This window comes from Pantherophis guttatus, chromosome 6 (genome assembly GCF_059756535.1).
Source record: "Pantherophis guttatus breed Tessera chromosome 6, ASM5975653v1, whole genome shotgun sequence".
Classification (NCBI taxonomy): domain Eukaryota; kingdom Metazoa; phylum Chordata; class Lepidosauria; order Squamata; family Colubridae; genus Pantherophis; species Pantherophis guttatus.
In genome coordinates, this window is record NC_142068.1 from 70,677,994 (window position 1) to 70,694,977 (window position 16,984).

Consider the following 16,984-nt stretch of genomic DNA (forward strand, 5'->3'; position numbering starts at 1 on the left):
CCCCCCATAACCCTCCCCTCTTCCCATGACTTCCCCAAGGTGAAATCTGTCCACATTATATTGTATCATACTTTAACACCCCTCTATTCTCCCCCCTGTGCACTATACATTTCTACATAACAATATGCTATTTTAGCCCCTATATACTATATAACTTACTTACTTACTTTCTCTTTCTTCTTTCTTTCTTTCTTTCTTTCTTTCTCTCTCTCTCTCTCTCATTCTTTCCTTCCTTTCTTTCTTTCTTTCTTTCCTTCCTTCCTTCTCTCTCTCTCTCTCTCTCTCTTTCTTTCTTTTTCTTTCTTTTTTCTTTTTCTTTCTTTCTCTCTCTCTCTCTCTCTTTCTCTCTTTTCTGTGTTTTTCAAGAAGATCATTACTGCATTTTGGTCAGCTTTGCCATTTCTGCAGGTTCTCTCAATTTTATAATCCAATTTTCTACAGGGGGCAGGGGCATTTGATTATTCTATCTTTGTTCATACATTAAACAGATATTAATTTCCTGTGTTTTTTTCCCTAGTTCAATGTACAAAAAACCCAATAGAAAGAATGCTATTTTCAGCATAATATTAGTTCACAATAACTTTTGCATCATTATATGGATTTGCGTCCAAAATTTCCTTGCTTTGTTACAACTCCACCGTGCACGATAAAAGGTCCCTTGTTCCTTTTCACATCTCCAACTCTGGTTTGATATTCCTTTATCCATTTTTGACACTTGGCTGATACTTTATATTATTGATACATCAATTTTCATCACCACAATACAAAAAAGATGTTGAGACTTCAGAAAGAGTGAAGAAAAGAACAACAAAAGTATTTTGGCGGCTGAAACATATGATGAACAGTTGAGGAACCGGGTATGTTTAGTCTAACAAAGAGAAGGACGAGCGGTGATATGATAGCAGTACTCCAATATTTGAGTGGCTGTCACAAAGAAGAGGAAGGCAACCTATTCTCCAAGGAACCTGAAGTCAAGACAATCTTATCAAAGAGAGATCCTACCTAGAATGGGAAGGCTTGTTTTCAGAAGTTATGGGTGCTAGAACACTGGGGTTTTTAAAGAAGAGATTGGGCAACCATTTGTCCAGAATGGTGTACAGTTTCCTCCAGAAGGTTGGACTAGAAGACCTCCAAGGTCACATCCAACTCTGTTTGTTCTGTTCTACTCTACTCTACTCTACTCTACTCTACTCTATCCTTAATCTATGCTATCCTATTCTATATTCTGCCAAATGGAGAAAGCAGACTGGCAGCATATTTCCATGCATTTTTAAAACCAGTATTCCTGGAAAAATTCCCACTTTGGCATGTATTGTTTTATAAAGATAACCTCAACTTCCTAATTTTATTGAAATATCCTTCATTCACAGGATCAAGGTCAAAGGCTTTTTCATAGGCTTTCATTGCTTGTTTCTTGTCTCCATTGAGCTGATGAATAAATCCAAGGATGGCGAAATTCTCAGCCTCGGCTTCACCTTTACTGATTTTCTTGTCCATCAATTTCTTCAATATACACTTGCATTTGTCTCTCTCTATAGAGTCATTTTCAATCTTCAGCGCTGCAAAGTAGTGTTTGATGGCTTCTGATTGCAACTTTCTGTCAGCTTCTTGAAAACGCCCATAATTAAAATGGGCCTGTTGCTTCTCTAAGGGAGTTAGGTTGCTCATGGTAAAGAGCTTCTGGTATATTTCATCCGCTTTCTGTAGCTCTCCTTGTTCTGCATACCTCTTTGCAAGGTCAATATTAGCATAGAAAAACTCGGGTTTATTCTCCACTGCTTTTTCAAAATGAAAAATGCATAATCTGGTCAATTTGTCCATTTTATCATTGACTTGGCACTTGTCATATCGGCTTTCATTTTTCATCACTAAATACTGTGCCCTATAGCAAAGGCCAATCTGATGGTGCAAGAATGCAGAGTTTGGGGTCAAGCTCAATGCTTTCTCCAAAAGTTGCAATGATATCTCTACATCTCCTTTCTTCCTGTAAAATTTGGCAGCGTACCTTAATACATAAGGAATGCCTGGATGCTTTCGAAGGGCTTCTTTAATCCACTTTTCTCCTTCTTCTTTTTTGTCTGATTCTTGAAGCTTTACTGCAAGTAGAGGAAGAACAAAAACATCTTCAGGATTCAGTTTTAATGCACGCTTCAAAACTTCCAGAGATGACTCTTTCCGTGAAGGGTTTTTGGCAAAATGATCTTCCAAGTGGTATATTGTGAGTGCATAGCCCAAGTTAAATTCTGGGTTTTCGGGTTCTTTTTCCAGGGCTTTTTCAAAGCTCTCCTTGGCCTTTTCATAATTCCTGGCTCCAAATTTGAGGAGCGTCCAACCCTTATCACAGTCGATCTGTGGGAGCTCCACCTTATAAGGAGACTCACTTCCAAGTTGCTTGCAGGTGTTTTCTACCTTCTCCACGTAGGCTTGGGATTCAATAAGATTGCCCATGTGGTAGTACACCCAGGCATAGTTGCCCCAGGTGACCAGGCTTCCCTTTTCAACATCCTCAGGGTATTCTATGGGCACAGCCTCTTCAGCTTTCTGCAGGTTTTCCAGGGCTTCGTCCTTCTTGTCGTTCAGGAATTTCACATAGGCAAGAAGGTTGTAATTTCGAACTTTGGATTTATTGGTTAAGAACCGGATCTCCTCAGCAATTCTTTCCTCCAATTCATCAGGATCAATATGCTTTTTCTGCAACTCCCATGTAAAATGGCATTCAAGTTTTTGGAGAATCTCCTTTAAACCTTCCTGGGAGAGGAGACTGCAGGACAAAAGGAAAGAGAACAAAAGAGATGTACAGTTTGTGGACAAAGAAATTCAATTCATAGTTTTATACTACTTTTTTACTACCTTTTATTGAATGTATAGAAATCAATTAGTGATAATTAGGCTATGTATCTAGATTGTATTCCTTTGTTATATTTTCCCACTGTACCCTCAGGACTGCCTGTATATTAAGCTTTAGGAATTAAGTTTATGAATTGTTTGCAAAATAAGAATGAACTAGAGAAATGTTTATTAAAGTATGGTCCCAGGACCTCTTGAGGTCCCTCAAGACCTTCTAAGGAGTCCATAAAATCAAAATTATTTATCAAATATTGAAGATATTTGCCAAAATGTAAAGCAATATTGTTGAGTTGGGCGATTGAGGAGGCAGAAGCAAGGTAGTGACAACAGCTCTTTAATGTAGAGTGAGACTTCAGCAAAAGTTACAGGCAAACAACCCTCCTTATATACCCAGCCAGCCAGGCAGCTGACCAATCACAAGTTACCTATTGTTGTTTAAATCTCCCGCCAAAACTATATACATAACACCTTTCCCCTCCCAGAAGGCACTTAGTCTATAGATTTGCATACAAAACCGCACAGGTGACCAGGGCGTCTCTGGACCCTAGTTGACCTGCACAGTTCAGACTGAGGTGTGGCATCGAACCGGTCGGAGGGACCTTTTGTTTCTCCCGGCTCCGCCAATGGAACCTCCTGGATTTCATTGGGGGCGTTGGAGTCTCCGTCTGGGAGTGGCATCTCGCTGGGGCGGCGATGGATCCCTGAGTCCCCAGCTAAGTCTTCTGACCTTCTCGGGCTTGAGTTAGCTATTGTAGGAAAACTTTGGTAGTCAGGGCCTGGTATTTCTGCATACATTTCTGGCTGTCCGGCCACCCTCTTCCTAAATTGATCGATATGCCTATGCCAGATCCTTCCATCTCCCACGTCCACCGTGTATGATTTGGGCCCCTTTTTCTCAGAGATCACCCCGGCCACCCATAGGGGCCCTCTGAGTAATTTGTAGCGAACACCAGTGTTCCTATCTGAAACCCACGTAACTTCTGGTCAGCCCCTCTAAACCCATCCGGGGAGTAGTTAGGGTGCAATCGGTCCAAAGTACACCTGAGCTTTCTACCCATGAGGAGTTCGGCTAGACTGTGCCCCATAGCCATACGAGGGGTGGCATGTTGGACTGCTAAGAATTTGTCTATTCGGGCTTGCCAGTCTCCCGCGTCCAGCCGTGCCAGTGCCTCTTTGGCTGTTCTTACAAATCTCTCAGCCAATCCATTACTGGCCGGATGGAATGGGGCCAAGAGTGTGTGCCGGATGCCTAATTCTGCCAAGTACCCCTCGAACTGGATGACCGTGAATTGGGGCCCGTTATCTAACACTAGGGTTTCGGAGAGCCCATGGGTGGCAAAGAGTTTGCGGAGTGCCTTTATGACTGCTTTGGCAGTCATGGATGGCATGAGAATGATCTCGAGCCACTTTGAAAAGGTGTCGACGACTACCATAAAGGTTTGGCCATGGAAGGCCCTGCAAAATCTATGTGGATCCTCGACCAGGGCCCCTGGGGACGCTCCCATTCCCTGACAGGTGCTGTGGGGGGATCTGGCTTGGACTCTTGACAGGGTTTACACTTCCCCACCCACTCGGTGATGTCATTATCCATTTGGGGCCACCATACATAGCTCCTAGCTAGACCCTTCATTCGTACAATTCCCGGGTGTCCTTCATGTAACATCTTTAAAACTTTTCCCCATAAGCATAAGGGCACAATGATGCAGTCACCCCACAACAAACAACCCCCTTGCATAGACAGTTCATTTTTTTAGTAAAGAATGCTTTGAATTCCCCGCCCTCAGTCTTTGCTGGCCAACCCCTTGTGACCCAACTCATGACAGTTCTCAGCACATGGTCTTTAGCTGAGGCTCTCGCTACTTCCGTTGAAATAAGAGGCCCCGAGTCCAAAACATCAATAAGGAGAACTGGTGCCTCCGGGGTTAGGTCTTCTAAGAGGTCTGGTAATGGGCAGCGGCTGAGGGCGTCAGCATGCCCCAGACTCAGTCCCGGTCAGTGGACAAGTTGGTAGGAGTAAGCTGCCAGGAATATGGTCCACAGTGTCATGCGTGGAGACAAGGCAGTGGAGGTGGGCCGATCCCCAGTCAGGAGGCCCAAAAGTGGATGATGGTCCAGGACCAATTCGAAATGTCGGCTGAATAGATATTCGTGAAATTTCTTGATCCCCAACACTGCTGCGAGGGCCTCCCTTTCCAGCTGGCTGTAGTTCCGTTCCGCACTGGACAGGGTTCGCGAGTAGTAGGCGATGGGTGCCTCTAGCCTGTTTGGTAGTCTATGGCTCAAGACGGCTCCCATGCCAAAGGGGGACGCGTCGCAGACTAGCACAAGCGGTAGCGTCGCATTATACTGAATCAGGAAACTGTCCGCAGATAGGAGTTTTTTCACTGTGTTGAATGCGGTAGCTTCAGCCTTCCCCCAGACCCAAGGTGCCTTTTTAGCCAGTAACCAGTGTAGTGGCTCGGCGACTGTTGCCTTGTCTCTTAGGAATATGGCGTAAAAGTTGAGGAGACCCAAGAAAGCCTGTAGCTCCGCTTTGTTTGTGGGTGTGGGCACATTCTGGATGGTCCTTATTTTGCTCTCGGTGGGGTGTATTCCCGATCCATCCACCTGGTACCCCAAGAATTCCACAGAGGGGACTGCAATCATGCACTTAGTCTGTTTTACACGTAGTCCAGTTTACCTGAATTTGGCCAACACCCACCTTAGTCTGTCCCCTAGCTGTTTCTTGTCTGTTGTGCTAATGAGTACATCATCAAAGTAGGGCACCACCCCTGGCAGTCATTGTAAAAGACATTCCATGGTACTTTGAAATAATCCGGGGGCTATGCTGACTCCGAATTGGAGTCTGGTGCACTTGAATGCACCTCTGTGGGTGACTATAGTCTGTGCTTCCGCGGTAGCGCCATCTACCCGTAGTTGCTGGTATGCCTGCGCAAGATCGAGTTTCGCGAAGATCTTGTCAGGGCCCAGCAAATGGAGCAGATGATGCACGATCGGGACAGGGTATGCACTCTGCTGAAGGGCCTTATTTAAGGTACATTTGTAGTCTCTGCAGATGCGCACAGACCCATCTGATTTGACCGGGGTCACTATTGGGGTCTCCCATTTGGCGTGGTCTACTGGGACTAACACCCCTTGCTTGATTAGCTTGTCCAATTCCAAGTCAATTTTGGGTTTGAGTGCAAAACTCGCCTAGCCTTCAGTCTGATTGTAGCTACGTTGGGGTCTAGGTTAAAGGAAATAGGGGTCCCCATGTACTTGCCCAGCTGGTCATCGAACGTCCTGGAACTCCTGCATGAGGTCATCCTTCAGGGTGCGGCCGCTGGCACTGTGGACGCTGGTGAATCCCATTCCTAAGGCCTTGAACCAGTCCAGCCCTAGGAGGCTCGGTAGTGTCTCGTTGACCACGGTGAGGGATCAACGGTGAGCTCCTTCCGGTACTCGCCATAGGTGACTTGGAACGTGCCGACTCCTGCCACAGGGATGTTGTTCCCCTGGCAGTCTCGCAGCCGGATTCGTCGGATCTGGAGCCGGCTCTTCTTGATGCTGGGGAGGGCGGCCTTCAGGGTGGTCCAGGGCATGATGGACAGGGACGACCCGGTGTCGATCTCCATCTCGCAGGGTTGTCCTTCGATCTCAACCGTTGTGTGGACTTTTTTCTCGATGGTCGCGCTGGCCTGGCCGATCAAGGTGCTGCAGGTCTCGTGGCTTTGAAATTCGTGCCTTTTCCACTGGTCGCCATCTTTACTGGTTCACTTATGCCGCGTCAGCTCTGATTGATTGAAGTTGTTCTGGGGCTTGTGATTGGCCGGTAGGCTTGCCCTGCAGACTCTCGCCAGATGCCCCTTCTTCTCGCAACGCCTGCAGATAGCATCCCTGAACTTGCAGGTTTGCCTCTGGTGTGCTCCTCCACAGCTCGAGCAGCTTCCTCATCACTCTTTCTGCTTCTGTGTCTGTCTCTCTGTTTGGAATACGTCCTCCTCGGACTCTTCCTCACTGCTGGTCGGGGGGATTCTCGGTGCACCGGCGCCGAGTTGTTGCAGAGTCTCCGCAGCCTTGGTCGATGACTCGTGTGCCCTGGCCTCGTCAAGAGCGATGGGTAGAGTCAGATTTTGTCTCTCAAGCAACCTTCTCTGTAAGCGTATATCTCACACTCCACAAATTAGTTGCTCTAGGAGCACGTCATCGAGATCCCGGTACTCACAGTGCGTCACAGCCTTATGCAGGGCGGCCATGTATGCGCTGATCGGGTCTCCTTCACGCTGTACTCATTGCCGGAACTTGTAGCACTGCACAAACTTCGATGGTAGTGTGCCTTGAGTGTGGTTTGTAGCACTTCCCACGAGATGGTCTGGACTAGTGTCGGTTCCAAGAGTGACTCCGCCATGTCGAAGATCTCCGGTCCGCAGTGGCTCAGGAACAGGGCCCTCTTTCGGTTGCCGGGGAGACCCTGCATGTTGCTGGCTTCCAGGGCGCACTCGAACTGGATCATTTACGACCACCACTTCTCTCTGACCGTGTCAAAAGGCTTTGGCGGTACAAACGCAGACATTGTAGTCCTGTTGAGTACGGCTCATCAGCCTGGCTGAATCCACTGTAGGTAGCTCTTTTTCGGCTTGCTTCTCCGTGCCTCAATCCCACCTTTGCTGCCAATGTTGAGTTGGGTGATTGAGGAGGCAGAAGCAAGGTAGTGACAACAGCTCTTTAATGTAGAGTGAGACTTCAGCAAAAGTTACAGGCAAACAGCCCTCCTTATATACCCGGCCAGCTGGGCAGATGACCAATCACAAGTTACCTATTTTCGTTTAAATCTCCCGCCAAAACTATATACATAACAAATATCATTCTTCTCATTTTTTAAAATTTTTGCCCCATTTCCGGACTTTTCTCATCACATTTGTTAAGCAGATCATGGCAGTTCTTAAATTAGAAACACGGTTGTTAAGTGAATCTGGTTTCGCCACTGACTTTGCTTGTCAGAAGGTCACAAAAGGGGATCACAAGACTGTGGGACACTGCAACTGTCATAAATGTGAGTCACATCCGAATGTAAATCCCGTGACCACGGGGATGCTGCAACTGTTGTAAGTGTGAAAAATGGTCATAACTCACTTTTTTCAGTCAAAACTCACTTTTTGAATGGTCACTAAGTGAACTGTTGTAAATTAAGGACTACCTGTAGTTTAACAAGAAAAGTGATTACACAGCACACTGAACAAGCGAGCCCAGTATGTATGTTGTGTGAACCTTGTCTTCTTCTTTTAAGTTCTACTTCTCATATACAGGTAGAAAACTGCTTTATTAATAAATCATAATTCAGTTAAATATGGGTAATAATCAGAGGTGGGTTTCAGCAGGTTCTGACCAGTTCTGGAGAACCGGTAGCAGAAATTGGATTACAAAACAATGAAGACTAATAAAAAGTCTAGAACAGTGATAGCTAATCTTTTCTGGACTGAGTGTCCAAAGCATGTGCGCAAGTGCGAGAATGTGTGTGCGCATGCCCGAACCCCCAAAATGCAATGTGCGCATGGCCCCACGCATGCGCCTCACCCCATGCGTATGGGGCCCTCGCACATCCAGCCCATCCCCTGCGCATGCATGGCAGGGACCCAAAGACCACCTGGCCGGCAGGAGGCATGCATGCTTGTACAGCAGAACTGAGCTGGGGCGACAGCTCGCGTGCCCACAGAGAGGGTGCTGTGTGCCACCTCTGGCACATGTGCCATAGGTTCGCCATCACAGGTCTAGAAGAATACTGCTGAGTTCTTTTTTTACAATGATGGAAGAACTGAACATTCAAGATGTTTGGAGACAAAAGCATTTGAAAGAAAAGCAATATACTTTTTATTCAAATAGACATTTATCATGGTCAAGGTTAGATATGATATGGATGTCAATAGAGTTTATGGACAGTATACAAGAAGCAAATATTGACTCAAACATTTGGGTGGATCATAACTCAATGATAATAACATGGAAAGGTCAAAAAATAGGACAAGATGGACTTTAAATGCAACAATATTAAATGAAAAAGATTTTCAACAGTTTAATGAAAAAGAATTAGAGTTTTTGTTAAAGTAAATGAAAAAGAGGACATCACTTCACTTCAGGTTGTTTGGGACACCATGAAAGCTTATATTAGAGGTCTGGCAATAACCTATTTGGGAAAAAAGAATAAAAAGAAAAGACAAAAACAGATGAGACTGGAGGAGGAGTATAAGAAACTAGAAAAAGAATGTCAAAAAGATGTTGAAAATAAAAAAATTAAGAAGTTGATGGAAGTGAAAAAACATGAAATAAATTTAAATGAACAGGAACAGTTAGCAAATAAATTAAGAGCAACTAAACAGAATTTTCTTGAAAATGCAAATAAACCAGGAAGGTGGTTAGCATATAAATTGAAAAAAGAGAAGGAGAAAAAGATTATAAAATACTTACAAGATGAAGAGGGGAAACTGCTACAGAAATGAGGAAAAGAAGAGGATAATTCAAACATATTATAAAAAACTTTACTCTCAAGAGAAAATTCCCGAGGAAGAGATATTAAAATATTTGGAAAAGTCAGATCAACCTAAAATAACAGATCAATATAAGGGAATGTTAAAAGAAAGAATAACAATGATGGAATTAACAGAAGCGATAAAAAGACAAAAAAATGGAAAAGCACCTGGACCGGATGGTTTACCAGCAGAGTTATATAAAACACTACAAGAAGTGATGAGCAATGTAATGCTAGAAGTAGTTAATGAGCTTCTAATGAAGGCTAGAATGCCAGACTCCTGGAGGGAGGCCTATGTGACACTTATTCCCAAAGAAGATACAGACTTACAACTAATAAAAAACTATAGACCTATTTCACTATTAAAGGTAGATTATAAGATTTTTGCTTCAAGAGAAGAGAAGACATCTTTGAAGATAACACCGAAATGTCACATGGAAGAAATGAATGATGTATTAAATGTTTGTTTGTCTTAAAAACTAAAAAACACTTAAAAAAAAATAATAATACAGGTAGTCCTCAACTTATGACAATTGGGATAAGAATTTCCATCTGCAGTCGTAAGTTGAGATGTGATTGGAACCAATTTTACAACAAGTTGTAAAGTGAGTCATGAAGGTCGTTGATCAATCTCTGTTTCCTCAATGGGCATTTTTGCTGGAAATTGATAAAAAATATTGTGAATTGTAATCAGGGTGGATTTGATTTAAATCAGGTCGATCTAAATCATGATTTAAATCATGATTTAAATCACTAGTAAAGAGGCTTGATTTAAATCAACTTGATTTAAATCATAATTTTTAAAGAGTAACTGTCATCTCTGTCCTGCTGAGGTTCCTCTGACCAGCTGTTGACTCACTCACAGACCCACAGTCCCATTCACTTTAATGGTACAGCTGGTGATGTCAGGGTTCAAAGGAAGAAGAAAGAAAGAAAGAAAGAAAGAAAGAAAGAAAGAAAGAAAGAAAGAAAGAAAGAAAGAAAGAAAGAAAGAAAGAAAGCGCAGAGGCTTTGATTCCCTCAAAGTTACTTTTTACTTGAAATAAAGGTAAAAGATGGCTTCCAGGTCTAACAGCGGCAGTGACACAGCAAGGTGAGGGGCGTGGCAGGCAGCAGGTGAGTGGATGCCCGCTAACAGGTGCTGCTGCCACGATGGATCTGAAATGACAGGTGCTCTTTAAACATGAGGACTCATTCTTGCTGGTAGTCAGAATCTTTAATAATGCTGAGCTTGGATTCATTTGAAGACAATTAGCACCCACCCCTCCTAGAAGAATGAAATATTCTAGGAAATATTAAGAAGGCACAATATTATATTTCCCTGGATGAGAAAAGGAGAAACAGGTTTTTAAAGACAAAGAGCAGCTCCCTGCCCCCAGCAGATATTTGGTGCACATTAAGACTGAGCCAGCCGATCTACAAAACAACTAGACCATTGGTGGATTGCTCCCGGTTCTGTCTGGTTCTATAGAACTGGTAGTAAAATTGGCGGGAGGCTCTGCCCACCCACCCGGATGTCATAAATGATGATCTGCGCATGTGCAGAAGCGCAGCCCCATTGCGAACCGGTAGTAAAGGTAAGTAGAATCCACCCCTGAATTAGACCTTCAGGTCCAGGCTGATGGGATTAAGACATGACCCTCAGGACATAATAGGATTAGTCCTCTACCCATCTAGCAGCAGAGCTCACCACATGGCACCTGGGTTCACACATCACCCAGCACAGTTCAACCAAGCTTATATCAGAGAAACTCCCAGCACATGATCCCTACAGCAGCCATTAGGATGCGTTTCTTGCACAGGAACAGGAAGCTCAAGTTCAAAGCCCAAGAGAGGGTATAAATAACACTCACTCTCCATTCCATGTGATCAGCTGCACCAGGACTATGTGCTTAATGGTTTTGCTCCATTAAACCATCCTTCCAAGCAGCCTCCATGTTTCCAGTGTCTTTCTCCCCACTTGGAACTGAACCCAGATGGGTTCTTCCAACGATTTGAATGAGTTTACTAAAGATGTAAATATTGCAGAATTTAAAGCCTCATGCTACATAACTAAGCTCCATTTCATGCTGAATAAACTAAATGATTAATGTATTTTAAATAGAAAACTATCTTTAGATAGATTTTTACTTCAAAAACATTTTATTAAAATAAATTTGATAAAAATGAAAAAAATCCAATTTAAATTTTTTAAAATCTGATTTTTTTATTTAAAAAAAAATAGATTTTTATCCACTCTGATTGTGATCACCCGACTGTAAAATATTGCAACTGGTAGTAAATTGTGATCAAATGTTCGTGTGTGTGTGGGGGGGGTGTCTAATTTTTTTTACTACTGGTTCTGTAGGTGTGGCTTATTTTGTGGGCGTGGTTTGATGGTCATGTGACAATTATTTAGGATTTAGCAGTGGTACTGGTCTACCAGGCTTTTAACTGCTTGCAGAGCTGTACCGGTCTACCCATTTGTTTTTCGAGTGCAGTTTCTACCACACACTGACTTTTTTTTTTTTTTTAATTTGATTTATATGCCGCCCTTCTCCGGAGACTCAGGGCGGCTTACAATGCGTTAAGCAATAGCCTTCATACTTTTGTATATTTATACAAAGTCAGCTTATTGCCCCCACAAACTTGAGGTAGAAATAAGGTAGAAATGAGGTAAATAAAAGGTGAATAAAAGAAATAATCATTCCAAGTCAGGTACATAAAGTCAGATCAAATCTATGAACTCTGAATAACCTTCTCTATTAAACTTTGAGAGAACCTATCTATTCACATAAGTATACGTGCTGGCTAAAGGCAGCTGGACTCCATTATTGGTAAATATATCTTCTGATGAGGCCCAGCTGTCATCCAGCAGGAAAGCTAAGAGTGGGGTTCTGGTGAATGAAACTAAGCAATTAGTTCATGGATGTCCCCATAATTACTTGACCTATGGCCCTGTGTCAAACCCACTGATTCTATACATCTTCTTAATAGATTCAAAAACTACGGAAATTCAGATATATGCGAACATCTGAAAAGACAGAAGGTTACTTATGGTTTAAAGTATAGCCATAATTTCTGCATTTAAACATTACAGCAGTTAAAGGACCGTTGTAAAACATAAAGTGATGGGTTAGTAAAAGTTGTAATAGTTTAATTATGAATAAAGGATGGAGTAGTAAAAATGTGTAGCCAAATAATTTTATTAACTCGTATGTAATGGTTTGGTAATTAGTAAAGTGTAATGTAAGTATAATGTATTTTTAATGTAACCATATATGGAAGCCGGAAAGGCTCATAGAACTCTTTGTCTTGAAAACATATTTAAATCATGAAATCATAATCAATCCTTGTTCAGTTTGCAAGAATCAAACAAAGCACTGAACCTTTGCGCAAATAAATGTATCTGTCTGACCCAGGAATGTATTTCAGCTTCTCATTTTCTACAACAAACTGGGTCCTCAATTTACCTACCTTAGAAAGGATGGAAGGCTGAGTCAACCTTGAGCCTGGGGAGATTCGAACATGCAGTAATTGCAGGCAGCTGAATGTTAATAACAGGCTATTAGTCTGCTGCGTCACCAGGCTCTTAATCTTTTAACATTGATCAGCTATAGGGTGGCCCTTTGAAGCCCCTTGGTAAGAGTTTAAGCAGTTTTTTTCCTTCTAGCCGATCAGCTGGGACTTGGAGGCAGCGAATAGATTGGGGGCGGAGCCAAATAAAACTTAAGAATAACGGGGGGGGGGGGAGTGCCCAGCTCCCGAACAAAGAGAACCGGTTCGGTGACGTCATATTGTCACTGCTACTGGCTTGGCAGAACCGGGCCAAACCGGGAGGAACCCACCACTGGTGTGTGTGTGTGTGTGTGTGTGTGTGATATTTCTAACAGTCATAAATGGGACTAAAGGGCATTACTTTTTCCAAGGCTTTTATAATTTTTGAGCCATTGTTAAATGAATTATAAATTGAGGACTACCTGAAAAGTATTATCTTTTTCATTTAATCTATTTAGAAGTTCTAGTCTAAAAAACCGCATTTTCCTAACCCCTGTTCAAATCTGCCTCCCTGCGCTCACAGAATCTCTTATTTATATTAGAAATGATAAATTGTGCATGAAAACTATCTAGTAATTGGTTCTGAGACTGTGGGAAGTATACCCCAAAAGGACAGTGCCAGAAACCTCACAGCAGGAGAAACCTCAGAAAACAGTGGCAAGAGATTCAAGCCAGTGGGTCCCCCTTCTAAGAAAACCCCAGGCAAAAGCACCAGCTAAAAGGAACACTTAAATAGAGCCATTGCGATAAGGGGAATCAGACTAAAAATAAACTCTCCAAGGTAAACCGAAACTCCCTTTTTTCTTCCTCCCTGACAGGATTAACTCCTAGGACAGGAAAAACAAAAGACCTGGGACCAAGATTAACCCAGGAAAACAAAACCCATCAAACTGCAGGAGCTTCAAAGGGGAATTAAGGGTAAAAGGTTCAAAGTCAGGCTTCCAAGTTTGCTTGCAAGTCAGGAACAGCTGGAGCTGTGTCACTACTTTTCTTGCCTTCCTGAATTAAAGGATCCATTTTCTGGCAGCTGCTTCCGTGTCTATTTCTTCTCAGCATCGGTGACTGATTCCCAGCTGGGAACGAACCAGGGAAATTTCTTCCAACAAGAAATCTTCCAATGATAGATTAAATTGGATTCATTGCAGTTAATTTATACTCTGGATAACTGCTTTAAGTTCCTTTACGGCATTATACGTTTATAAAACAGACAGTGTATTTTTTTTTAAAGAAAGCACCTAACCCTATAAAAAGAAGCTGAAGCTTTGCACGATGAAAAACAGCTTTTTAACGCTAAATACTTTATAAGTAAAATAATTGAGAAGGATAATATAATGTTAATTCTTGTTCACTTACCTCATATTGCCTGATTAGAAGTTTTTAAAGAGAGCTTGCTTCTCTGAAAATAATGGGTTTCTCCTTCCGGTGGTGTGGTCTGAAATGCTGCATTGGGTTTTTTTAAATTCGCTTTTAACTTGTCATAAAGGGAAAGGAATAGAGTTTCGTTTCATGTTTCTGCAAAGCAAACTGAAAATTTCTGTATTAGTCCACCCAGATAAGGCATGATAAGTTTTTTGATTTCTTCTGGCCTTGCTTGTGTTGTTCCAGTACAGTAACTATAAAAGTTTCAGCATTATAGAAGATTCTTTTCTATAAAGAAATTCTGTATTTGATGTGTTGCTAAACAACAATACCAACAGTATGATGAGTGGGTTGTCTTTGTTCTTGAAAGATATGACATACTTTTTCCATGTTTGTTATGTTTAAACATGAACTGTTGAAAATTTCATTTCTACTGGCTTTGTACTTGTTGGAAGATGTAGGGCTGATCTGTGGTCCCCCCCCCTCCTCCTGATGCTCAGGGTTGCTGCAATGCAGTGGTGGGAATTTGCCGGTTCTACCCGGTTCAGACGAACCAGTAGCTGTGGCTGCTGGAGGCTCCGCCTACTTGCCCGGATGTCATCACGTCCTTTTTTTTATGCTCTGCATATGCGTAGAAGGTCCTGTGCATGCACGGAGGTGGTAAGCACAGAGTTGGCTGATCATATTTGCGAACCGGTAGCTAAGTCAATACCACCCCTGGCTGCAAGCCCTAGTCAAGTTGATTCCTGGGCTGGCCCGCCCAGCCTACCTGCTGCCGCGGAAAGCCCCAGTCGAGTGCTGACTCCTGGGCCTCCAGCAGGGCCTTCTGCAAGGAGATGGTGTGTGGGCTCTCTGTGTTTTTCAGGAGAAGGAGATGACCCTGTTCTTCGAGCTGGCAGAAGCTGCTCAGAAGGCAGCTGCCACAGCCTGTCCTTGCTACTTAAAGGCAGCTTCCAAGGCAGGAAAGTTTGGACAAATCGTCTCCTTCTCAGCCTGAAACACACTGAGAGCATGCACACATCTTACAGCACCAGGACCTTCTGCGAGGAGATGGTGCGTGGGCACACACCGTCTCCTTGCAGAAGATCCCAGCGCCATGAGGTGCGTGTGCCTGTTTGTTTGAGGCCGAGAAGGAGGAGAAATCTGGGCTGAACTTTTCTGCCTCCCTCTCCTCTGACACTGGCCAGGCAGGTGAGCAGCCTCCTGACCAGTGGGGCAAGTGTCCTCCCAGCAGGGCCGTCTTAGCTTCAGGCCAGGTTCTCCGAACTACTCAAAATTTCCGCTGCCAGTTCTCCGAACTGCTCAAAATGTCCGCTACCAGTTCTCCAGAACTTGTCAGAACCTGCTGGATTTCACCCCTGCTTCATATCATCCCCAACCCATGAAGGATTTAGACTTAGCTATTGCCTCACTCTGACTTTCTCCAGGACCAGCTTCAAACTCTGTCCAGCATTATCACCCCATCACTTTGGAGAAACACAACAAGATTGCAGGCATAAATAAATGTAATGAGCAAAAGTAATGACTTTGAGATGGGGATTCCCCAACACCCAGGCCATGATCCACTACTGGGCTGTGGCCGGTTCGGAAGTGGGCCATGTGAGTGGCAGACCAGCACGCGAATGCACAGGCACCGGCCCACTACTTGCATGGGCTAGTTCCCTTCTCTGTTCCTCCCCTGGCTGCTAAGCCATAAAGGTTGAGGACTGCTGCTTTGAGGGACAGGTCCTGAGTCCGGTGCAGAACTGTAAAATGAGAAAACCTCTTAGAGAATATTCCCCCCTCCCCCAAAAAGATAAAGACAGGAATGGAGGTAAGCGCATTCAGACTTGAAAGATTCTGTCACTACTACTGTGTAATAAAGAATCATTAGCCTGCATAACTGGTTTTTGAAGGACTAACAGTAACACTGGAGGTTTTTAAGAAGAGATTGGACAACCATTTGTCTGAAATGGTATAGTGCAGTGATGGCTAATGTTTTCGGGACCAAGTGCCCATAATGCGCATGTGCGTGCATGAATGCATGTGTGCACACCCAAACCCTCAAAATGCAATGCGTGCGCAGCAGCTGTGCATGCACTCCACCCCCGCACATGCACGTGTGGCCCGCGCACACCCTTTGCCCCCCTGTGTGCGCAGCAGAGACCTGAAAACCAGCTGGCTGGTGGGATGCACACGCATATGCACTGAAGAGCTGAACTGGGGTGATGGCTCGCGTGCCATCACAAAGGACTCTGCATGCCACACGTGCCATAGGTTTGCCATCATGGGTAAAGGGCAGTGATGGCTAACCTTTTTGCCACCGCGTGCCAGGAGAGGGGTGGCGGGGAAGGGTTGCGTGCGCACGTGCCCACGCGCATGTGTGCGCAACCCCCTCCCCCCCCGCTCCTGGCACATGATGGCCTGGTAGGCCTGTTTTTCTTTCTTATCTGGTTCCAGATCCTCTCTGTGTATCTGGGAACGGCGAAAACAGCCTTTTCCACTCCCTTGGAGGCCCTACGGAGGCGAAAGGGCCCATTTCCCAACTCCCAGTGGGACAGGAAGTGACATTTTTTGCTGTCCCCAGCCTCCAGAACCTCTCTAGGAGTCTGTAGGAGCCTCTCTAGGAGTCTGTAGGAGCCTCTCGAGGAGTCTCTGGAGGCTGGGAACAGGAAAAAACGTCACTTCCTGTCCCACCGGGAGTGGGGAAATGGGCCCTTTCACCTCCGTAGGGCCTCCAAGGGAGTGGGAAAGGCTGTT

At 44.1% G+C, this 16,984-nt stretch overlaps 1 protein-coding gene across 1 annotated transcript; it reads right to left on the reverse strand.

Annotated features, from left to right (window-relative positions):
* Positions 1 to 275: 275 nt before the first annotated feature.
* On the reverse strand, positions 276 to 14,305 carry LOC148113146 (interferon-induced protein with tetratricopeptide repeats 5-like). Its single transcript, XM_087871736.1, has 2 exons — positions 14,240 to 14,305; positions 276 to 2,761 (listed from the first exon to the last, which is right to left on the reverse strand). Exons 1-2 carry the CDS (start codon positions 14,242 to 14,244, stop codon positions 1,318 to 1,320), a joined length of 1,449 nt encoding a protein of 482 aa, XP_087727862.1. The 5' UTR covers positions 14,245 to 14,305; the 3' UTR covers positions 276 to 1,317.
* Positions 14,306 to 16,984: the final 2,679 nt, after the last annotated feature.